Consider the following 25675-nt stretch of genomic DNA (forward strand, 5'->3'; position numbering starts at 1 on the left):
AGAGTGATGCACACTTATCTAATAAACTAATAAATGAATATGTTCTTTTAACCCAAAAGTATATATAATAAGGACTAAACTACATACACAGCACACCATCTAAACTAAATGATAATATATATGACCTACGGCAGTATCATAATTCAACTACTTTGATTACATATCTAAGGTAACATATGATAACAGAGTAATCTCACATCATTCAGGACTTTCTGAGAAAAGCATTTTAATTAAACTCTGAATTTTAAAAGAAGCCACTTAATAGAAGCTATTATGGGAGAAGCACGATCTCTGTCTCTGTAATCTCACCTCATATTAGGACCATTGGTCAAATGAAAGAAGGAACCAGCCACAACTCTGCTGCGCTTGGCACCACTGTAATGTAGTGCCGGTCCCAAGCCTGGATATATAAAGAGCTTTTTCATCAAGGTCATCTGGTGCAAAATATTTGCCAAATCAACACATGCAGATGATCAAGATTTGGTCCACGTTTTCCCCAGAGACTCAATTATCTAGGAAGCTAATGTTACAGTTTCAAATGTGTTTTCATGTCAGCTGCCCTGGCCCCAGAAATACTATAGTCACTGGAAGGACTACATGCACATTTCTGAGAACAGAGAGTGAACAATAAGAATTTACTTTTTCAAATGTTTTTTTTTACTTTGTTGTTGTGTCACAGAACAGGGAAAATTCAATTGGTGGTTTATCAAAAGTTTCTTGTTTAGGTTACACTTGCTACTTCCCAGAAACAATGTGGGCTTCATAGATAATTGGCAAACCTTCTGGAGGAAACCTGGTCTTGTTAGGAGAGACGGCATCCATCCCACTTTGGATGGAACAGCTCTCATTTCTAGAAATATGGACAAATTTATTAAACCCCCCAAAATATGACTATCCAGAGTTGGGACCAGGAAGCAGAGTTGCAGTCTTACACGCCTCTCTGCAGCTTCTCTCCTCCTGCTAGTCAACACCAGTGGGATTGAATCAAAGAAACCATTCAGATCAGATTGTAACACATTATGCTTAAGAGAATATAACTCACTATAGAACTCACTGAAACAACGTTTTAATATCAGTGGGGCTAGTTAGCAGAGTTCCTGTTTTAGATTTGATGCTTTGTATTGCTCTTGCAGCTTGAACACCCTTGAGCTGTCATGATAGCAATATACCAGGATTATCCCCAAACTCAAAATGCTTTAGTCGCAATTTCCAAAGTAGATTACTGACTGTTCATAACTTTTATGGACAGGGTTTCTAGGCGCAGCCAAGTGGCGGAGGGCTTTCACTTAGGTGGCCTCAGAATCTCATCTCTGCTTTTCGTGGATGATGTGGTTCTGTTATCATCGGGTGAGGGCCTCCAGCTTGCACTGGAACAATTCGCAGCAGAGTGTGAAGCAGCGGAAATGAGGATCAGCACCTCCAAATCTCAGGCCATGGTTCTCAGCGGGAAAAGGGTGGAGTGCCCACTCTGGGTCAGGGACAGGTTCCTGTCCCAAGCGGAGGAGTTTAAGTCTCTTGGGGTTTTGTTCATGAGTGATGGGAGAAGGGAGTCGGAGATTGACAGACGGATTGGTGCTGCGGCTGCAGTGATGCGGACGCTGCATCACTGCATCTCCCTTAGAGATAGGGTGAGAAGTTCAGCCATTTGGGAGGGGCTCAGAGTAGAACCGCTGCTCCTTCACATCGAAAACAGCTAGTTGAGGTGGTTTGGGCATCTGACAAGGATGCCTCCTGGGTGAGGTGTTCCGGGCATGTCCCACCGGGAGGAGGTCCCGGGCAGACCCAGGACACGCTGGAGAGATTATATCTCTCGGCTGGTGTGGGACCGCCTTGGTGTTCCCACGGAAAAGCTAGAGGAGGTGTCATGTTTCGGCTGTGTACAGGCAGGAGAAGGACCCAAACGCAAAACTCACGACAACGAAATGAAACTCAAAAAGCTGCTTTATTGCAGAATGGCATGGAAAACTAAACTGGGACATGGATGACTAACACACAGGGAAACACAGCCATGAGGGAGACTACGACACTGACAAAGAGAAACACAGGGCTTAAATACACAGAGGGATAACGAGGGAATGAGACACAGAAGGGGAGCACAGCTGGGAGTAATCAGGCTGGACGAGACAGGGACGCGAAACTAGAAACACTCACATGAGGCATGGACCTTCAAAGTAAAACAGGAAACACACAGACTGAATTCTAAACCGCAAACTTAACAGCAACAGGGGAGACAGAACATAGGAACCTGAAACATGGTACAAAACATCACAGTGGACATAACATGGAACACAGGGAAGCCATATGACAAAGCCAAAGAACTAAACCTATGATAACCATAACTGAGATCTAGGAAAACAAGAAACAGTACCACAAAGGACTCAAAACATAATCCATAATATAAAAACACGAGATCTCTCCAAAATGAAACAGGAAACATGAGGCAGACATGACAACATAAGACAACAGACATGAAACACACGAAGGGCAAGGGAGACTTCACAGGGGTATGACAATACAAGGGGGAACTGATAAACAGATGCACATAGGAAACATAATAAGCTTAAACATACTATAAACATCAAAATGAACTAAAACTCAAAACACTGGGTCATAAGACCCAGGATCGTGACAGGTGGCTAGGGATAGGGCTTCCCTGCTTAGGCTGCTGCCCCCGTGACCCGGTCCCAGATAAACACTTCCACAAGTTTCCTTGATTTTTCCACCTGCAGTTCCGAGTTAGTTCAACACTTAATCGAGTTAAAATAACACATCGGGAGTTGATTCCTGAAAAGTGTTGGTGTGGATTTTAGTCGTTACTGCATTTTAACACTGTGGGTGTTAAATTAGACCAGACCTTCATTTCCTGTGGAGCTCCGCATTTCAGAATCTTCGGTCACCATTTTTTCTTGCTGCTGTGGTAAGTTTTACTCGCTTAAATATTAAGTTTTAGATTGATGTTAGAACAAGTAACATGATAACTAGTAAAAGAAATAGTATTTATACCAAAATACATCATCTTTAAGTGTCATATTTGAATTTTAACTGTTTTTGTTAAGCTGGGCTACTGCTAGCTAGAACTCTTTCCTAATATTCATTTAGCATAATCTGGCTATTGGCAGACTGTAATGAATATTACTTGTTAATATATGTCACAGTTTTTATTAAATGCCTTTTATTTATTTTCGAATTAAACTGCCAAAGCCTTAGGGTCAGTGGTCCCAAACACGCGGCCCAGAGGCCACTTGCGGCCCACGTCAGGTGAGGTGAAGAAGTATAATGCAATCTGGCCCTTAAAGTGACTTTTTTTTGTCATTTAATATAAAGGCAATAAGGGCAGAGTGTTACAGGCCCTCATGCGCAGCGTAGTCCATGCTGCAGGGAGAACATGTGGAACTGCCCCTCCCGTTGTGTGTTTGAGCGTGAGAGAGGGAGAAAGTAGGAGCTGTTAACGAGGAGAAATGGAAGAAGAAAGCATGTAAATATAATAATAACCACTGCCGCCAAAATGAGTGCCTGGTTGTAAGAAAGCTGTTAAGACTCGACTGTACACTGTGTTCGCTGACAGTAAAGCTACAAGCCCGACAACCCGACATATTAGCCAGAGGTGTCATTACCACGGTTCAGAGCCGCGGACCTGGCCGAGGTAACAAGAGAGTACAAACATGTGGTTTGATTGGCTTTGTTAGTTCAGTGAGAGTCAAAAACTAATGTGAACACTTCTTTCTGCATTTTTATTTTGTTAAATATGAACAAAATTACAGCTGCAGTGCTGCAAAGTGTCTGACCAGAAAGAGAGGACCATTGTGTTCATTTGGTAGTTCAATTAAAGGCATCGGTTAGTTAAGAGTGAGGGGGGGGGGGGGGGGGGGGATGCGTTCATATTTGCAGTTTTGTCTTGTTATACAATATTTGAAATTTAAAAACGAACAAACCAAACGCTACATTGTCAGGAATATTTGTGGGTGTTTTCTTTGTGGTTTCTGTTTTTTTGAAGTAGCCCTCCAATGAGATGACAGCTCATTTAAGTTTGAGAACCTGCCTTAGGTGAACTAGGATGCTTAAGGGTAACCTGAGAGTATTTTTAAACTATAATGGCCCCTACATCTTGTAAATTATGAGAATTTCATCATAGTGCGCATTTCTGTAGCCAGTAGGTATTTTTCTTTTTTTTCTTCTTTTTTTTAGATTTACATTTGTTTGTGGTACATTAAGCATTTTCTAGTCTAAAAATGAATAACATGGTTATATTAGGGTTTGTTAGAGAGTGGGGAGGGGTTTTATGGCTTAAAACATATAAGAATAATAAAATAGAAATATGATTTCTACTAACCCCTGCGATAATTGAGAGAATACTGTATTGCAGTCATGTGGACCTTATTCTACTCTTGGAAGGTGGTGATATGCTGGTTCCCGAGAAGAGATGAAGTAATCAAAGTCAGCTTTTCAAGACGGCCTCAAGTCTCTTCGCAACTTGTGTTCAAATGTGAGGCCGTTGTCATGAAACATGTCAAAGACAACATGAAGGTGACATTTCAACATAGGCAAAAAGTGGTTCAAGAACCTGCCACAGCTTCTGCTGTCCTGGACATTTTCCCAAGATTTCTGGATACACCTGGCTTGGTAAGGCATAAAATGATTTAATGACTGCTTTGTGGTTCCTTTGTTTGTTTTGTAATCTGGTGGTATTAATGATTTGACTGACACTAGTGTTAGTGTTAGAAAATTAACACTATTCAGAGTTGAATTTTTAAACACCAGGGCTAGTGTAAAGTACTACCAACACTATTCGGTGTTAATTTTTTAACACTTAACACCAGTGTAGAATATTTTTGACACTGGTCAGTGTTACTCAGTGTTAATCTTTAACTTTGTGCAGTGTTAAAATAACACTAGCTCATTGTTAAAAACATAACACTTTGAAAAGTGTTAATTTAACACTCAAAAGAATGGACACATATAGACACTTTTCTAGTGTTAAATTTAATACTCACAGTGTTAATTTCACACTAGCGATTTTGCTGTGTAGATTTCCATCTCTGAGTACCTTAGCATATTTGATTTTCCCAACTTTTGCTTTGAGTGCTCTTGTTAGCCTAAGTGGATCTATTTTCTTCAGGCCCTCTTTCTCAAATCTTACAATGACAAATCTTGCTCACTCTTCATTACCTTCACTTTCAGTTCCTTCTGTACTCACTTCTCTTTTTCCTCTTCATTTCACTAGCTCTGCGCCTCCTCCCCCCTTCCCAACTTTTTCCCCACTCATTCTCTTCACTCTGACTGCCAATCTCTTTCTCTTGACTACAATCAATACTATTCTACTCACTCCTTCCACCCTCCATCGATGCCAAACCTTGGCCTATAAGAATAAATCTACAGGAGACCGTTACTGGACCCGTACAGGCCTTTGGCCAACTCTCCTACTTACCTCACACACACCAGCAGCTACGTTCCACACCACTGCTTTTCAAAATAGAATGAACTCTCATAGGGACTCTAACTAACTCTCTAACTCTCATTTTGTATTTTTGTAAACAAACTGAAATTAAATACACATATTAGTGAAAAGTGTCCCATAGCTCATTAGTTTTACAAAAACTAATATGTATTCTGCCATTCTCTCTCTCTCTGGGGTGCCACACTTGGATTCCTGCATAAACTGGCTGGTGGTGTTGATTCTTTCCACTGCCTTATGGTTTTGCCACAACACAGGTTAAGTTTTTATTTCCAGTATTAAAAAAGTCAAGTTGACATGAGCTATTTCTTTTTTTCATTCATTCATTCATTTTTTTTTTTTATTAAGGAAGTCAAAAGGGATGAGGAGATGTTTAAAATTCTCCCCATGTATTCAGCCAGAAATAATAAATGTCAGCAGGGTGTAAGAGTTAACATGAATAACTCAAAATCCATTATATAAACATACTTTGTAAAAAGCTACAGAATACAGAAAATGAATCAATAATCAATAATTTGAAGAAACAATACTCAGCAGGTAGAGTGGCGGCCCTGTATTCCAAAGGTCGAGGGGTTGAAAACACCGAACGGCTACCCTGAGGTACCCCTGAGCAAGGTACATTACATACAGTACATACTACATTGTCATTGTGTACTTTACCTTCAGTTTTCTAGGTTTATTACATATTTTTTGGATCAAAGGTCCATTCTCATCCCTTTCAGGGTCGCTGCCGTAGTGCAAAAGGCAGTGTACACCTTGGACAGGTTGCCTGTCTGTGACAGGGCTAACACGTAGAGACAAACAACCATTCGCACTCACATTCACACCTGTGGGGAATTTAGAATGAACAATTGACCTAACCCCAAGAAATACATGTCTTATTGGAAGAAATTTGGAGTACCCGGAGAAAACCCACACAAACATGGGCGGAACATGCAAACTCCACATAGAAAGTACCCCGTGAGGTGGTGGAATTGAACCCAGCAGCTGCTAACCAATGTGCCATCGTACTGCTGTAAGTAAAAAGGTTTGAAGTACATTTGCTGCAATCCTTTATGAAACAGTTTGTAGCAATGAAAAGTAATTGATATGTTATGAATCCAAAATATCTGCAATCTTTCAACTAGACTATTATAAATTAATGAAAAAAAATGGAATCGTCACCTGATACTTTCCAGGGTACAGTTTGGACTCTTCAATCCAGCAGACAACAGCTTTACTCCTGAGTCTTGCAGGTCATTGTTACTCAGGTCCAGTTCTCCCAGACTAAAAGACTTGGATATGAGAACTGAGCACAGAGCTTCACAACTTCTCTCTAAGAGGTTACAGCCAGACAGTCTGAAAATCAATTATAATTGTGATCAAATTAAATGACTTATTTTCAACTTACCACAGTGAAAACAAATAATTCCATGACTACTTCAGAAAACTACTTGTAATTCAAGCATGGAAAAAACAAAATAGCAGTTAGAACTCTGTATCTGTTAAACAAGTGGGGAGCTGGTACTTCTAGTAATTATAGATCAATACCCACTAATGCACTAAGGCATTCACACATTCCAATTTAGAATATCTGTAATTTGTGTCGCTAGAGTTCAAAATAGCCCTTAATTATCACATACTGAACCCTGATGCAGCCACCGTTCATCCATCTGTTGGGATGAAACTGCTTTAGCTCCTTCTAGTGATTTTATTATTTTCTTTTTATTTATATCAGTTTTTGAAAAGTTATAAAAAGTTGACCAAGAGCTTTTTTTTAAGTTACATTCAAAAATGTTTTAGAAATGCAAAGACTTCCAGCTGCCATAAATTATACATTAAATAAATATTTCGACAATAAAAGTGTGGATTCATGCATACATACAGAGCTTTGTTGGAGGATTTGATGACTGGTAGCAGCCTCAGAAGAGCCTCCTCTGAAGCAGAGTATTTCTTCAGGTCAAACACATCCAGATCTTTTTCTGATGACAGTAAGATGAAGACCAGAGCTGACCACTGAGCAGGAGACAGTTTATCTGTGGAGAGACTTCCTGATCTCAGGGACTGTTGGATCTCCTCCACTAGAGAACGATCATTCAGTTCATTCAGACAGTGGAACAGATTGATGCTTTTCTCTGCAGAAAGATTCTCACTAAGCTTCTCCTTGATGTACTGGACTTTTTCCTGATTATTCTGTGAGCTATTTCCTGTCTGTGTAAGCAGGCCTCGTAGGAGAGTCTGATTGGTCTGCAGTGAAAGACCCAGGAGGAAGCGGAGGAACAAGTCCAGGTGTCCATTTGGACTCTGTAAGGCTTTGTTCACAGCACTCTGGTAGAAGTGTGTCTCTGCAAATTCTCCTGTTTCAGACTTCTTGGAGGTTGTTTGTTGGTCTTCCAGCAGATTTTTTCCAGAGATGATGAAGGTCAGATGGACATGAAGAGCAGCCAGAAACTCCTGAACACTCAGATGGATGAAGCAGAACACCTTGTCCTGGTACAGTCCTCTCTCCTCTTTAAAGATCTGTGTGAACACTCCTGAGTACACTGAGGCTGCTCTGATATCGATGCCACACTCTGTCAGGTCTGATTCATAGAAGATCAGGTTTCCTTTCTGCAGCTGATCAAAGGCCAGTTTTCCCAGAGACTCAATCATCTTCCTGCTCTCTGGACTCCAGTGTGGATCTGTCTCAGCTCCTCCATCATACTTGACCTTCTTCACTTTGGCCTGAACTACCAGGAAGTGGATGTACATCTCAGTCAGGGTCTTGGGCAGCTGTCCTCTGTCTTTGGTTTTCAGTACATCCTCCAGAACTGTAGCAGTGATCCAGCAGAAGACTGGGATGTGGCACATGATGTGGAGGCTTCGTGATGTCTTGATGTGGCAGATGATGGTGCTGATCTGCTTCTTCTCTGCAAATCTCTTCCTGAAGTACTCCTCTTTCTGTGGGCCAGTGAACCCTCTGACCTCTGTCACCCTGCCAAAACATTGTGAAGGGATCTGGTTGGCTGCTGCAGGTCGTGTGGTTATCCAGAGGCGAGCAGAGGGAAGCAGTTTCCCCCTGATGAGGTTTATCAGCAGCACATCCACTGAGGTGGACTCTCTGGGGTCAGTTAGGATTGTAGCTTTGTGGAAGTCCAGAGGAAGTCGACACTCATCCAGACCATCAAAGATGAACACAACCTGGAAGTCTTCAAAGCTGCAGATTCCTGCTTCTTTGGTTTCAGTAAAGAAGTGATGAACAAGTTCCACCAAGCTGAACTTTTCCTCTTTCAGCACATTCAGCTCTCTGAAAGTGAATGGAAATATGAACTGGATGTCCTGGTTGGCTTTGTCTTCAGCCCAGTCCAGGGTGTATTTCTGTGTTAAGACTGTTTTCCCAATGCCAGCCACTCCCTTTGTCAGCACTGTTCTGATTGGTTCATCTCTTCCAGGTGAGGCTTTAAAGATGTCTTCTTGTCTGATTGTTGCTTCTAGACTGTCTGGTTTACTGAATATTGTTTCAATCTGTCTGACTTCATGTTCATCATTGACCACTGCAGTCCCTCCCTCTGTTATGTAGAGCTCTGTGTAGATCTGATTCAGAAGCGTTGGGTTTCCTGCTTTAGCGATCCCCTCAAACACACACTGGAACTTCTTCTTCATGTTAGATTTAAATTCATGCTGGCACCACTGGATGTTTTTAGTGCAGGTTCCTGAGTGACCTGATATACACACACACACACACACACACACACACACACACACACACACACACACACACACACACACAAATTAAGGATTTATCAAGTCCACATATTTTGAATGTATTTCTGTCCATTTCTTGAGACAATGTTGAACATTTTAGCAGCGCAAATCTTTAGAGAATAATCCTCACTTCTCAGCAAATGCTCAGCGATGTTATCCTGCTTCATTCTCCTCAGGATGTCCACTGTAATCATCACAAATGCCTCTCTGCTGCTCTTACTGTGTTCTTCATCCACACTCTGTAATATGACCTCATCCTTGCATTGACTCTTAAAACATTGTAGGTCATCTGAACTTAGGTCTCTCTGGATCGTCTTCAGCTCTTTTTTCACAAAAGTAATAATTTTGTCCTCCAGTATCTGGAACAGAATATTTTACAAATGACCCAAAAGCTTTTCTCACACAGGAGAGGAACGACGAACATAGGATGAGGTATGTTTCTGGGAATCAGTTTAATTAAGCACAATATTTACAATCTCTCAATGAAATTCAAACCCCGTCTCTCTAAAAGAAGTGGGAAAAGGTAAAATCCACATATTTCAGCATGTTTTCCATTATCTATCCGTTTCTATTGCTCTTAAATCTAAATTTTGTCAGTAAAAGTTTATGACTCATGTTGTTTATAAGAATATGTATGACACACACACATACACACACGGCTACGCCTGGAACAACACCCGAGAAGAAATGTTTTGCGACCACGCAGTGGGAAATCTTTATAGAGGCTACAACATGTTACTGGCCTCCAGGAATACTCTGTGTCTGTCATCGACTACATCAATAAGTGTATAAATGATGTGACAGTAGTCAAAACCATCAGGAGGCAAGCCAACCAAAAATCATAGATTTGTTCTTTGCTGAGAGCTTGAAACAAAGCCTTTAAATCTGAATATACTGCATCTTATATTCTAGCAAGGAAGATGCTGTCAAAAGGGATTAAAGAAGCGAAGAGGCTGTATGCACAAAAACTGGACAGCCACTTCAGGTGTAACAAAGACCCACGACGGCTCTGGCAGGGCTTACAACACATTATGGACTACAAGCCCCCTCCCCCAACATCAAGGCCGAATGATTGTTCTCGACCAGACCAGCTGAAAAATTTCTATGCACGGTTTGAGGCTAACATTACCACCCAGGCACAAGTACTCCCACTGTCATCAGGTGACCAGCTTTTTCAGCTGTCTACAGCTGAGGTGAGGAAGGCCTTTGCCAGTATCAACCCATCCTAAGCAGTAGGACCAGATAACATCCCTGGACGCAGGGGTGGTCCTAGCCTGTTTGGTGCCCTTAGCAAACACTCCCTGATCCCTTTATAACCAGTCCTAAAGTGAAAATATTAATTTTCTTTCTCTTCTTATATTTATTGTTTGTTTTCTTGTGCTGGTGTAACTGGAGCCTCATCGTCTCGTCTCTCACTATTCAGTACTGTATATAGCGGAGATGACAATAAAGTTTACTTTGATTTTAGCACAGCAGCAAGCAGGCGCACCAAGGGCTCTCACTTTTCGCGTATAGAATTTAGAAAAAACATCAGTGCAAATTATAATTCTGTATCATAATGTCTGGTGTTTTCGTGTTTGCTGGTTTGTTTTTATTTTGTTTTACTTTGCAAACTGGTTATTAGATGCTGCTTCAGCCAGCCAGAGAATACCCCACCACCCCGCCTTCTCCTCCCTTTGCCACAAGCAGCAGCCACACCTCGCAAACGGAGGGTGCCCTTACTCCTAACAAATGGGCGATAGAAAACCAACCGGTGCATATTCCATTCCCAAAATGCACTGGCATGATGTTGGGACAGCATTGTAGAGAGCGACTTTTTTGCCGATGCCCGTCATGCCGCCCCCACCACAATGCCGCCCTGGGCAACCGCCCATGTTGCCCATATCAAAAAACGCTACTGCCTGGACGTGTTTAAAAGGACTGTGCAGAGCAGTTGAAAGACATTTTTGCCGACATCTTCAACATTTCGATCAGACAGGGATTTGTGCCAGTTGGACTTAAGAGCGCCATCATAATACCAATCCCAAAGAAAATCAACCTGGCATGCTTAAATAAGTACCTAAATAAGCCTTTGGCCCTCACACCAATTGTGAGTAAATGCTTTGAGCAGCTGGTCTTTAAATACATCATGAACAGTCTCCCAACAGACCTGGATCCCCTTCATTTTGCATACAGAACCAATCTCTACCAAACTGCACGTTATGTTGTCACACCTGGAAGAACACCTAGGCCAGAGTCCTTTTCATCGACTTTAGATCAGCTTTTAACATGATCATTCCACAGCAGTTGGTGGAAAAGCTGATGCTAGTAGGCGTGAACCCGGCAACCTGCAACTGGGTTTTCAGCTTCCTCACAAAGTGCCAACAGACAGTCAAGGTGGGCAGCCACACATCAAAGACCATCTTAGTGAGCACAGGCTCTTCTCAGGGGTGTGTCCTGAGCCCGCCGTTGTTCAGCCTGCTCACTCATGACTGTACGGCCAGATTCAGCACTAATCACGTTGTGAAGTTTGCAGACGACACAACTGTGGTTGGTGTCATCACTGACAACGACGAGTCTGCCTATAGAATGGAAGTGGAGCAGCTTGAAGTGTGGTGCAGATCCCACAATCTCATGTCGCGGGGGGAGCAGCTCAAGCAATGAAGCCCAGACCTCCCCCTCTCCAGCCACCTTCTATCATGTGTCCGGGGGAACCCCAAGGCGTTCCCAGGCAAGCCAAGACATATAATCTCTCCAGCGTGTCCTCGGTTTGCCCCGGGGTCTCCTCCCAAAGGGACATGCCTGGAACACCTTACCCAGGAGGTGCCTGGGTTTGCCAAACTTCTCACCCTATCTCTAAAGGAGAGGCCAGCCACCCATCTGAGGAACTCCATTTCTGCAACCGGTATTTGCATTCTTGTTCTTTCGGTCACTACCCACAACTTGTTAACATAAGTGAGGGTTCAGGCGTAGATCGACTGGTAAATTGAGAGCTTCGCTTTTACACTCAGCTCATTCCTCACCACAGCAGACACAAACAGCATCCACAACACTGCAGCCGCAGCACAAATCCGTCTGTTTATCTAACCCTAACCCTAACCCTCCCTTCTCCCATCACTTGTGAACAAGACCCCAAGATACTTAAACTCTTACACTTGGGACAATAACTCGTTCCTGATCCGGAGTGGACACTCCACCCTATTCCGGCTAAGGACCATGGTCTCAGATTTGGTGGTGCTGATTCTCATTCCCACCACTTCACACTCGGCTCCGAACCGTTCCAAAGTGAGCTGGAAGCCATAACCCAATGAAACCAACAGAACCACATCATCCGCAAAAAGCAGTGATGAAATTCTGAGACTACACAAGCGAAAGCCTTCCACCACTTGGCTGTGCCTAAAAATTCTGTCCATAAAAATTACGAACAGAACTGTTGACAAAGGGCAGCCCTGGCAGAGCCCATCACCCACCAGGAACAAGTCTGACTTACTGCTGGCTATGCGGATCAACCTCTTGCAATGGTTGTAGACTTTCATAGGGAGGCTGAGAAGTGTAATCCCTTATAGTTGGAACACAAGGGGACTGGAGGGTGTGTTCCAACTGAGGGTGGTGGTTCCCCTGATGGAAACCACCACCCAGTCTGCCAATCCAGGGGTACTACCCCTAATCTCCGTGCAACATCAGTGCAGCAGCTTCGGTAATGGAGATGTTGAACATGGTCCATTCAGACCTCAATGTCCCCAGTCTCCCTCGGAATGCTGTTGAAGCTCTGCCAGAGGTGTGCATCGAAGATCTCGTGGACTGGGGCCTCCTGCTAGGTGTTCCCAGCACACTCCCTATATATTTAGGTGTTCTCTTCCGCCACCTGATTCGATAAAATGTTATTTTATTCCATTTCTTAATTTTGGCCTGCCCAGCTGCCAAAGTGTAAGGTTTGCTTTTCTTCTTAAACACTGAGACATGCTTGATATTTGCTGATGTATTCGCAATTCAGAGGAGTCAGAAATCGGACCATAACATTGTGTTCAGAACCCAGCGTGGAGATAACTGTGAATAGATGTAAAAGTAGTTGTTGTACATATACAGACCATAAATATGGAGTCCAGGTGTGTTTGATGCTGCTGGGCAGACTGACTACTGGGAATCTCTGAGCTCTTCTTGTCCACTCTGTGGAGACATCATAAAAAGTCAGAATAGTACAACAAAACATTGCTGGTCCTCCGCACTATTTAAAAAAAAAATAAAACAAATTCCCACTTGATAATACCCAAAGTTCTGATGGTAGCATATCTGACAAAAAAAATGTCAGTTCTCTTATCTTAACATTCTCTTGTTATTGTAATATTTGTAGCCCAGCTAGGAAAAAAAGAGCAGTGGGAAGTAATTTTTGGGTGTATGATGATAATAATAATAATGGATTGGATTTATATAGCGCTTTTCAAGGCACCCAAAGCGCTTTACAATACCACTATTCATTCACACACTGGTGGTAACACACAATGATGTAAACAATTTAGTAATTTCTTTTTTTTTTTTTTTTTAAGGGAAGGTGTGGACAAATAAAATTATTTGTTGTTGTGTAACTTGGCTGTGAAATCTAATTGTTGAATGTTGTCATTGTGCTTCTTAAATTTGTAAGGTCTGAGTTCAATCTATAGGATCAAGACATTCCTTTGTCTCTGATCACCTCTCCAGCCACTCTGTGCTGGGGGAGGTTCTAGTGCAAATACATTTTATCTGGAAGATCTGTTTCTTGTGTGGTAAGCTTCCTGCCCCTTTTATGGCTTCACTGTGTTGTGCATGGTGAACCAGTACAGGAATTGAACCATATATTGGGTGTGGGGGAGATTGCCATTTTATGACTAAGGATGTTGTTAGAAACAGCTGGAAGTCATGCACACAGAGAGACACACACATTCTCACACTCACTCAAACACACACACACACACACACACACACACACGCATAAAGATGTTTACACATACACAGTGCCTTGTCTTAGAACCATGTGGGAGGTGCTCTTGCTGTGATGTGTATTGTGTGAACTGTTTTCCCAATAAAAGGAAGCAAGCAGAGGCCGGATTTGGGGTCATTTTGTGGTAGGATTCAGAGTGCTTTCTGAGACACCGGCTGGGGCACCCCTTGCTAGCAAGTAAAAGATGTTTGTCTTGTTTTTGTCGTTAATGAGAACAAGTTTCTAAACCAGCGGGGCTTGTGGAAACACAGACCCAACATTGGCCAATTAGCAATGAGCTCCCAGCGACCCTCACTGTTGACCTTGATCACATGACTTTCCGTAGTTGCCATTTCGCTCCTGTTCATACAATGCCATGTGCCTGACAAACTAATGTTACCGAAGGCAAATTGCTAGGAGTTGCAAGTGAGTCAGCTGCAAGTTTTTTGGTCGTTCAGAATTTCACCCTGTTCATCAGTCAGGTTAGGTTTTTTTCGTTATCTGGTAAAAGGATGACTCGACAGACGAACCAAGTCTGAAGCAAGCCTCCATTGAGGAGCAGCGATTCCACAGTTCCAGTTAACTGGATGGCAAGCCAACCCAAAAGTGAATAGGATTTGCTGAGGTTTTATTGAAGCCAAAGCTTCATTCCTATTGAAGCTTCAGATACCTGCACGACTACGAACTTTCTTTCTTCATTGGAGTGTGGTAGGACGAAATGTTAAACAAACTGAACGGGCCCCAATGATCCATCAGTTACAAGACATTATTCACTCATACATATGACTCAGAGAAAGCTGTATGCGCACACTTTTATTTAGTTTGTTATTTTGGAGGGAAATATTTTTTTATTTTATTTTATTGCTTTCATTACATTTGTTTTAAGCTGCTGTGTGTCAAATATAACAAATTTGTGAACAGTTTACTCTGGTGTGGTCCCTCCTTATTGATGTTTATACCTTGGGCTCCTGCCGATCCGAGATTATCTGATACTGGCTTGTGAGAATTTGGTCATTCTTGATAATAAGTTGGGTTACATATTCTGTTGCTATCTGAACATTAACAACATAAAACTCTAGGCACTATAAATATCCAAACCCTAATAAGAAAGTAAGTATAAACATTTTATATAGCACTTTTTAAAACAGAAAGCTATTTCAAAGTGTTTCACATGGGAATATAAAAATGTATCAAATAAAACAACATATTACACATGAATATTACCCAAATGCCTGTCTAAACAGATGTGTTTTAAGCCGTTTTAAAATAAGCCACAGAGTTTATGGTGTGTAGTGGAGGAGGTAAACTGTTCCACAATATTGGAGCCAGGTTTGAAAAGCGCGATCCCCCTTTGTTTTCAAACGGGTCTGTGCAATGGTTAGAAGACCACTACCAGTGGATCTAAGGATCCGGTTTGGAGAATAGGGTTGAAGAAGCTCAATAATATAAGTGGGGGCCTCACCTCGCAAGGACATGAATGTAAAAGTGAGGATTTTAAACTGATATCTATACCTAACCGGAAGCCAGTGCAAGGATTTTAACAGAGGGGTGATATGGGAGAATTTATGACTGTGGGTTAAAAGCCTTGCTGGTGCATTTTAGACTGCTTGAAGGTGATTTAATGCACTCTTTTCTTGTCTGTCAAAGGCTTCTTTAAAGTAATCTAAACTAGAGGAGATAAAGGCATGGACAAGGATCTCCAGTTCGCCTTTGGAGACAATAGTCCTGAGTTCGGCAGTATTTCTTAAATGAAAAAAGCAGGACTTAATATGAGTGTCAAAAAGACAGAGACTGATCAAAAATTATCCCAAGATTCCGAACGGTAGATTTTATTAAGGATGAGAAAGGACCCAGACTTACAATCAATTAGAGTGGATAATTTGTCTAATTCCCAGGGTTTAAAGGAGATGCATAATTGGATATCATCTGCATGCAATAACAGGAGCTGAACAGTGATTTTTTGGTTTTGTAAAAATACCCTTTAAAAACATGAACAGCTAAAGATTCAGTATCCTCAAAGAACAAAACTATGAAACCTTTTGCTGATATTATAGAGAAATTCAGCAGTTGAAGACAGCAAGAAGAGTACCAGCGGTTTCACTGTTTCTTGTATGTCTGGAATGCCACAGCAGACAACTTTCTTAAACAGAGGTGAAAACACTATGTCCAGATGAACACAATCAACTTTTTTGGGGTAAATGTATATCAGGTGACCTTACATCCACTGAGGGGTTCCCCACACAGGCTGAAACTGAGATGTGTACTCTACAGCAGTGTGGAAGTTCCTACCTACACTGTGTTTGAAGCAAAGCAAAAAGGAGTTATCTTCTGGAGCAGCTGGAGTCCTACAGACACTCAGCCTCTTCACTACAGAAACACCTCCTACAACATCCATTCTTTACACTCTGACTGCTGTGTTCGTGGAAACACTCCAACACACACTGCTTCACATATGAACATAGAAATGTGTGTGAAAAAGAGCTGAGTTGGCATTAAACATGATGGAGGACTTATTCACAAACACTGAGTCACAACAACATTTACACACACCTCTTTGCAGGAGGACACACGCCCGATTTAAAGTCAATTTCAGCATGTTTAGACCGGTCACTCTGTAAGGACACAGAGCTGGGTGGAGGTCCAGGCTGGTTCCTGTGAATAATGATGGAGCAGTGACGTGAGTGCTGAGCTGTGACATGGAGAAGAGTCATGGACAGTTAGAGATGGTCATCTCACCTCTGAGCTTTGGTCTGGCTCTCTCTGGCTCTTTTAGAGGGAGGGACTCCCTCCTCTCTGTCCTCACACTGATCCATGCTGCTCAGCTCACACACACTTTCTACCTGCAGAGGAAACACAAATCATTCATGTGCACATCAACTGAAATCCTGCTTTCCATCATGTGTGCTGTCCAAATATCAGCTGCTGCTTTCCTGCTTGATCTCAGTGTCAGCTGGATGCAGTCAGACAGCAGTGTGAGGCAGAGGAAGCTGCCATCAGCTGCTCTACTTCTACTATCAGTCCACTAGATGGAGCCATGAAGCCCACATAATGCATTCACTCACACACACTGATTCACTGTTAATAAGAAGCTTCTTCCATCCAGGAATTCTCTGTCTTTGAGGATGACTAAAAATACTGGAATGTACTTTACTGCTACTATCAAGGACCATCAGGTGTTGACCTGTGTGCAAGCCAAGTTTCTCAGAATTCAGATTTCCCAGAATTTTCCAGAATTCAGTTCTACTATCAGTCCACTAGAGAGAACTGTTGCTTTTTTATTTCAGTTAATGGTATGTGTGACAGAGGAGGATGGGTGAGATGGAGACAGATGATACACAGCAGAGCATCAAAAGGAGATGAAGGAAAAGCTTATTATAGAACAGTGATCAGCTGTCCAAGATCCCTGGAGTATGATGATAATATTTTTTATTATTTTATTTATTTTATTTTTGTTTTAAATATTTAAATATTTTCAAAATATTTAAAACACATTTTGAAAATGTGCTCATCAGTACTTTTATTTATTTATAGTGTCTTCTTAATATGGTAAATGGAGTTTCTCTTATATAGAGCTGTTTAACTGTTAGTAACCAATCAAAGCGCTTTATTCAACCTGCCTCAATCACACTTTCACACCAGCACTTTTTTCTCTGCTGTTTCTATGTGAACACTTTCTTTCAGGCATTTAATCTGATTGGAGAACAACTTGGGGTGGGTGTGTTGTCCAAGGATATTTGGCTTGTAGACCTTGAGTACCTGGGAGTCAAACCTCCATGGCACACTAGCTATAACTAATATGTAATTGTCTAAGTAATGCAGTAAATTACTTAATTAGATACATTAGCTGTTATATTACATTTATAGAGCCCTGAAGTCTATGAACCAGTAGTTCTTAGACATTAATCCTTAGTAGTAATACGATGGCACTACTTCAAAATGGTGGCCAACCAAACAGGTTTGACAACCTGTTTGACCGGTTTCGTGCATGTGCGCATGCGCATTCAGGTGTGCTTGGGGGTATGCGAGTTCATGTGTGGAAACACATGTCACACGTCAGAGGGGTTATATGAGTTCATGTGTTTTTAACTGGTTTTTAATTTAATCAAACCGTAGGGTTTTTAATTAAACTATTTTTATCGCTTTGGCGTGTCTCAACATTCTCCCTCCTCGCGCTCACAGACACATAACGTGTATGGCAGTCCATTCTCCCTGCAACACGGACTATACTGCCCATGATGCTACATTCTTTAGAGCTATGCTTGTAGCATTCTGCCTGTTAGCTTAGCACAACAACAACAACAACGAAAAGGTTGTTGTTGCAGAGAGAGAGAGAGCGTCACCCTGTAACCATGGCAACCATAACGCTGCGCCTGGAACAACAGAACGTAGCTGTCAAACAAAACCCAAACAGTCCTGACCCGCGACAAAATGAAACAGGAAAGTACCGCAGTGTAATCCATTTATTTCAACAAAGTAACTGTATTCTGAATACCACCTTTTTAAACGGTAACTGTAACGGAATACAGTTACTCATATTTTGTATTTTAAATACGTAACGGCGGTACATGTATTCCGTTACTCCCCAACACTGAAGACAATGTAATCTTTTACTAATGTACATTTACAAAGAAATATGTAATATTTCTTACTTTTTTGACAAGGTTGTGTATGTGTGGTTTTTTAGGACTACAGTGAACAGGGGGGTGCTTGTTCCACAAACTGCGGTTACAGTACTTTTGCATATAAAATAAAATCTGTTACATTTCAGGTCTTGTCAATGATTTCACAAAACACTGAAAAACCCTATCAACATGAGATCCTTGGGCAAGATACTAACCCCAAATTGCTTTCCGATGCATCCATCGGAGTGTGAATGTTAGTCAGAAAGCACTAAGAAAAATGTTCTTGTGTCAATGGGCACAAGTTATATAACGCGCTTTGAGTGCTCAGAAAAGCGCTATATAAGAACTAATGCATTTACCATTGGAATCTGGTGACTTCTGGTTAGGCCAGATGGAACAGACCCATCATAACTTTACATAAGAAAACAGATTTTTTGGTTATCATAACATTAGATAAAATAAAGACTTAATAGATTTAGTGAGTGAAAAAGAAACAGTCAGCAGCCTACGTCTATTGCAGCATAACTAAGGGAGGATTCAGGGTCACCTGGTCCAGCCCTAACTATATGCTTTAGCAAAAAGGAAAGTTTGAAGCCTAATCTTGAAAGTAGACATAGTGTCTGTCTCCCGAATCCAAAAGAAGGTGGAAGCTGTTCTATGATGTTCATATCAGAGTTCCTGTTTCCAGCTCAGACGTGTTAAACGCTGCTGCTGCGCTACATTTGTCACTTCCTGCTTTCACTACCATCCATGTCAAAGTGCTGATGTCATCTTAACACTTTAACACTACGTCTGACATTTATTCACTGTCATCACAATCACACACAGCTGGATTAGCACCCAGACAAAGGTCTGAAAAGCTGAAAATCAGCATTTGATTATTATTATTACATATCCTGTTTTTGTGGATGCACTTTTCTTTCTGTCAGTGCTGAAGCAGACGTCACTGATCACATGACTCTGAGGGATGTTTCCAGTACGTCGCTCAGTCTGAGCCATGAAGATTTAAGGCTCAGCTCTGAAGGCAAAGCAGGTCTGAGCCTGTGTTAGCAAGCTGTACCTAATAAAGTGGCAGCAACGACTAAGTCAGTAATGATCAAAGCCAGCAGGGGGCAGCACAGAGAGGTGATGTCATAGAAGCAGGCTGACATCAGACTGCTCATATTCCACAATCTATACCTGAAATAATCACCAAACACACGCAGAGCAGAAACATGTGGAAACATCTGGACCTCAGTCTCAGCCTCAGACCTGCTCCTCTGCTTCCTGTTTATAGCGCACATAATGCTGTGTACTGAGAGTCATGTGGTCAAAGTGAGGCCCTGGTACTCTGACAGAGAGCTAGCACAGTTATCCTAATGTGTGACATCACTTCTAACCAGACAGCATTCAGCTTTCACAGCAGCCAACATCCTGTCAAACTGAGCATGTGCAAACACAGCTCTCAGCTTCCATTCAATTCAATTCAATTTTATTTATATAGCGCCAAATCACAACAAAAGTCGCCTCAAGGCGCTTCATAGATACAGAGAAAAACCCAACAATCATATGACCCCCTATGAGCAGCACTTTGGCGACAGTGGGAAGGAAAAACTCCCTTTTAACAGGAAGAAACCTCCAGCAGAACCAGGCTCAGGGAGGGGCGGGGCCATCTGCTGCGACCGGTTGGGGTGAGAGAAGGAAGACAGGATAAAGACATGCTGTGGAAGAGAGACAGAGGTTAATAACAGATATGATTCAGTGCAGAGAGGTCTGTTAATACATAGTGAGTGAGAAAGGTGACTGGAAAGGAAAAACTCAATGCATCATGGGAATCCCCGGCAGCCTACATCTATTGCAGCATAACTAAGGGAGGATTCAGGGTCACCTGGTCCAGCCCTAACTATATGCTTTAGCAAAAAGGAAAGTTTGAAGCCTAATCTTGAAAGTAGAGATAGTGTCTGTCTCCTGAATCCAAACTGGAAGCTGGTTCCACAGAAGAGGGGCCTGAAAACTGAAGGCTCTGCCTCCCATTCTACTTTTAAATACTCTAGGAACAACAAGTAGGCCTGCAGAGCGAGAGCGAAGTGCTCTAATAGGGTGATATGGTACTACAAGGTCATTAAGATAAGATGGGGCCTGATTATTTAAGACCTTGTATGTGAGGAGCAGGATTTTGAATTCAATTCTGGATTTAACAGGAAGCCAATGAAGGGAAGCCAAAACAGGAGAAATCTGCTCTCTCTTTCTAGTCCCTGTCAGGACTCTTGCTGCAGCATTTTGGATCAGCTGAAGGCTTTTCAGCGAGTTTTTTGGACATCCTGATAATAATGAATTACAGTCGTCCAGCCTGGAAGTAATAAATGCATGAACTAGTTTTTCAGCGTCACTCTGAGACAGGATATTTCTAACTTTAGAGATGTTGCGCAAATGGAAGAAAGCAGTCTTACATATTTGTTTAATATGTGCGTTGAAGGACACGTCCTGGTCAAAAATGACTCCAAGGTTCCTCACAGCGTTACTGGAGGCCAAGGTAATGCCATCCAGAGTAAGAATCTGATTAGATACCATATTTCTAAGATTTTCAGGGCCGAGTACAATAACCTCAGTTTCCATCACTCACAACCTCCAGCCTCCACTTAAAAGCCCAGAACAAAGCTTGTGACCAACACAGCGCAGACAGAGGTGATGTCCACACTCTGTTTCTAGGTGGGAAACTCAGCTGTGGGTGTGGCTGTTCCTCCCCTACAATCTCTGATGTCACAGCTGCTAAATTAGACTGAAGAAAACAGCATAAAAGATTCAGAGAGAGAACACTGCTCCATCCCTGGACCCAAATATATGTTCCACCATCACGCTGCAATGAATCTTGGAATAGGGTGGGTCCACCTGTCCTTCAAATCCAGGGAGAAGGAGGATGCGTTTGTGGGAGCCTGGGATTCTGGACGGCCTTTGTGGCCTCACTGTTATGTCATCAACCTTCAGAGGAAGCAGAGGCTGAATTCAAACACAGCCGCTGACTTCATGTGTTCTGCTCTGACAGCTGCCATGTGTCACAGCCTGGATAATAAAGCCATCAAACTTCACTCAGCTCCAATAACACCATCAGTGTTTGATGTCCAGAGGATTAATCAGCTTTAACCATGATAGAAGCAGGAAGTTAAGATGAACTATGTTGTGCCTGAAGGACAAAGCTGAAACATACAGATGTGTACAGATGTGTCAAGCTTTGGACGTAAACACAGGTGGAAAACGAAGCAACAGTCATGTTTGGAGGCTCACTGAAATCATCCCAGCTGACAGTAGAAAAGTTTGACTTTTAAAAGCAGCAAATGTATTTAATAAATCATTTTTAGAACTTCAAAGCACCACATCTATATACAAGCTTTACATGAAATGAAGCAAATGCAAACTCAGCTATCATCTATGCAAATACTTTAAAGTGTTTCCACTACAATCAGCTTCAGTTTTATGCAAGTTAGCATATGACAAATAAAACTGTCACAAAGTCAACATTGCAATTATATGTATTTTCACATGACTGTAAAACATGATTATTGGGCTTCATTTATGTACTGAACAGTCATTTTCAGAGTAGTTAGTAAATAACAATTAGCTTATGTTGTTCATGAGACCAAAATCATCTCACTTTGGTAATGTAAATATAATATGGCCAATATTAAAGTTATTATGACATTAATCGTTATTGGTTATTACAGCAGTGAACTTGAACTCTGTCGAATACTGAGCTTCAGTAAAGATTCAAGTTTTAGTTATTTATATTTCCTATCACCTTAAATCTTCACAGTCTCTGTTACGCCTTTTCCATTAGTACTTAGCTCGGCTCATCACAGCTCCACTTGGTTCTTATGGTTTAAGTGGAGGAGAGGAAGACAAGAGCGAGTGAGGGAAATCTGCTTCTGTGAATCAGCCTGCAGTACAGAAAAGAGTTCCAGCAGAACAGCTCATTCCTGTGGTCACAGTCAAAGGAATGTGTTGCTAAGCAGCAGTTATTATTCCATGTATGGGGTTGTTGACTTTTCTTTCTGTGACTCCGCCCAGATTAAAGAGTGGACTGTGACTGTTGCACTAATGTGATCCTTCACCATCACTGACGGTTTTCAGATGTTCAGGAGTTTGTCTCATAGCAAAAAATATTACCTTTATCAGGTTCTGGGAAGATATTTTAAATATTCACTAAACTAACTTTTTTATTTTTGTCACAGTTTGAAGTTTAGGATTTATTCTGTTTGTAGTAATATTGACTCCTAATATGCACAGCTCTGCTCCACAAACACAACATATCATTCTTTGATTTCTGCGGTCAAATGTTTTCTTCCAGGAGTGTCACTGCAGGGAATCAAACCTGGTCCTGCAGTTTGTTCCTCCTGACATGTATCTGAGTATAAATGCAGTCTGTGCTCATTAACTGAGGCTGTCCTGCTTCTAAGTTCACCTGCTTTAATTTAAAGGTGACATGAATCCATGTAAAGCTTTCAGTGAGAGTAAACACAGAGAATCAAAGCATCAACATGAAGAGTCTGAGAAACTGAATCAAGCACATGAACAAAGACTTCCTGACTCTGACTGAACACCTGAAGTCCAGTCTATGAGATGAGCTGTGAAGGTGACTGTGAGCCAGTAAAGATCCACTAAACTCTGCTGTGTTTGAAACAGCTGCAGGGTTTTCAGCCTGAGCTGAATCGAATGAATGAAGCTGTGTGTGAGCTTTAAAAGAAGAAGCCCTGTTAGAGATGCTGCTCACTGACAGGAGAATTCATGTCAAATCAAAGGATACTGAAGACACAACTCATTATAATGAAGCTTTCATCAAGCTGGGTATTATAGTATCTGGGCCAGTTTGATACAAAGATCCATTAATTCTTAAATCAACAGATTTAATGCAGACTAAACGTATTCTCTGTGTTTTTCTACTTTTAATAGAAAATCTTATGTGCTGAGTTCAATGAGTCCCTCCTCTCTGACTGACACTCAGCACAGCCACCAACTGACTGTACTTAACTGCTGTGGGAAAAATAACAGAAAAAAATAGAAATGCAACAAACAAAGGGAATTTTGGGGGGCTGTGATTGTTCCTTAAAAAAAAAAGAAGAAAATTCAGTCCCTGGTGAGGGAGGCAGGCTCTAGCCCCTAGTGATGGGATTTCTGGCTCTTTTTAGAGAACCGGCTCTTTCGGCTCGGCTCACTAAAAAGAGCCGGCTCTTCAGGTTTTGGTTGCTTTAATTAATTTATTATTAACAACAATATAAAATTATGCACAGAATGAATTACAAATGTAAAAAAAACTATTGTTTTATTTATGTAACCCCTATAGACATGGTTACTAGTATTTTCTTGTTTTTACCTGGTATTATTATTTCCGACACCCCTTGAACACACTTTGATTTTCCGTAGTTCAGTGAATGCAACAAAAGCACGTTGCTGCATTAAGCTAGGCAAAACGGAGCAAGACACCGAGAGCAAATAACAAGCTACACAGTGAGTCTTTTGGTATAAAATAAGTGTTATAAAGTATTTTCAACAGTCTCTAACTTAAAGTTATGTACTTTTCAGAGGCCTTTATGTGTTTTACTCTCGACCAAAACCAGGCAGAGCGTGTATTTGTTTCTTGGGAATTCCGGTGAGTTACTAGAGATGATAAGTTAGCAGGAAAACTTATGCTAATTTTACATGTGGTAAACACTGCAACAGTGCGAATTCCGTATTGTCTAAAAAAAGCTAAAACCAGTCGGAGTACTTGAATCGTGTGTGAAATGGAATGTCGTATTTTATTTTATTGTCTATTTGATTGGGCATCTTCACAAATGTGCAAAACTAATGCAGGATGCACTTCTCTTTTAGCCATAAATGTTGTCCAGTGCCTTTTCTGCACTTTGTCATTTCAGTTATAGGTTAATACATGTAAATAAGTTATTTAAAACTAGTTACGTTACAAACATTTCATGATGTGATTACATATGCCTTAAAAAGGGGTATTTAAATACAATTGATTGTAATGCTGTAAAGCAATACAAATGGAATTCATAGAGACAGAACAATGTTAAAACGACAGTGTACTTGATTTTGAAAACTTTATGAGATCTCATTTTATTTAGAAAAACTGTTAAGAACTATTCTGTTTATTGCTCTGTACTGTATGTGCAGACTGGTTTTTTGTGATCCTGGATCTGAAGTGGTTCTGGATATGGATGGCGAGCCAGACCCTGTGAAAACTCTTGGCGAATCCAAAAGCAGTGTGGCCAGCTGTTCTGGATGCAGGAGTAGAGCTACAGTCTGAATTACTTCAAATTGCAGGATTTCAGATAAGCAAGAGCAAAAACTGCTTACTTCATACGGATTGTTTCTCTGGGAAACTATTGAACTCCCAATATCCTGCTCATCAGGAGTCAGGTCTGAAGAGACTACTTATTTTATTTTATTTTGTTGTTATTTTCAAAAGAGCGCTCTTCTCTGTTGATCTTCTGTTAATTTTCTATGCTGTTTACATTGGATTATTGCACCACTGTAACACTGTAATAAATCTGCCGGCTGTTCAACACTCAATTCTCTCAAATTTATTTTACTCCTCTCGAATCTAGTCTATAAGTTTAACCCTACTATACTAAGCAGGTGTTACATAAAAGTGGCGAGCCAGCCAGGAGGAGTTTGGCTATTTAATGCCTTTAATCCAATCATTGGCACACAGTTGGCAGTTTTATGACAATTTTTGCACATTTTTCCACTGAAGTAACATGGATGTCATTGAACGTGAACGTATCAAGGTACCAAATGCTGTACTAATCAGTGGGTTTTCTGGTACAGAGACTGATGAAGAAGTTGTTAAGTTTTTGCAACACTATGGTTCTATTGCACGAACAGTGAAAATTGCTAGTTCTGACCCTGACTTTAAAGATACAGTTATAGTTGAGTTTGAGTATGGCACAGCCATTGAGTCGATTCAGGGTG

At 41.4% G+C, this 25675-nt stretch overlaps 1 protein-coding gene and 1 long non-coding RNA gene across 2 annotated transcripts in view; one reads left to right on the top strand and one right to left on the bottom strand.

The window, feature by feature from the left end:
* LOC309703487 (protein NLRC3-like) overlaps positions 1–25675 on the bottom strand; it is a 73900-nt gene that overhangs the window by 17921 nt on the left and 30304 nt on the right. Inside the window, exons 2-7 of the mRNA XM_082528350.1 lie at positions 16845–16948; positions 16659–16760; positions 13243–13321; positions 9306–9534; positions 7317–9132; positions 6617–6790 (exon numbers count right to left, since the gene is read on the bottom strand). Coding sequence (XP_082384476.1) covers positions 6617–6790; positions 7317–9132; positions 9306–9534; positions 13243–13321; positions 16659–16760; positions 16845–16921 — 2477 coding nt within the window. The 5' untranslated portion in view covers positions 16922–16948. The remainder of the gene's footprint in view (positions 1–6616; positions 6791–7316; positions 9133–9305; positions 9535–13242; positions 13322–16658; positions 16761–16844; positions 16949–25675) is intronic.
* On the top strand, positions 24037–25231 carry LOC309703710. Its single transcript, XR_014275973.1, has 3 exons — positions 24037–24208; positions 24284–24350; positions 24875–25231. It is a non-coding gene; the product is annotated as an uncharacterized lncRNA (long non-coding RNA).

The sequence above is a fragment of the Aulonocara stuartgranti genome (assembly GCF_965226115.1).
Source record: "Aulonocara stuartgranti genome assembly, chromosome: 3".
Lineage (NCBI taxonomy): Eukaryota > Metazoa > Chordata > Actinopteri > Cichliformes > Cichlidae > Aulonocara > Aulonocara stuartgranti.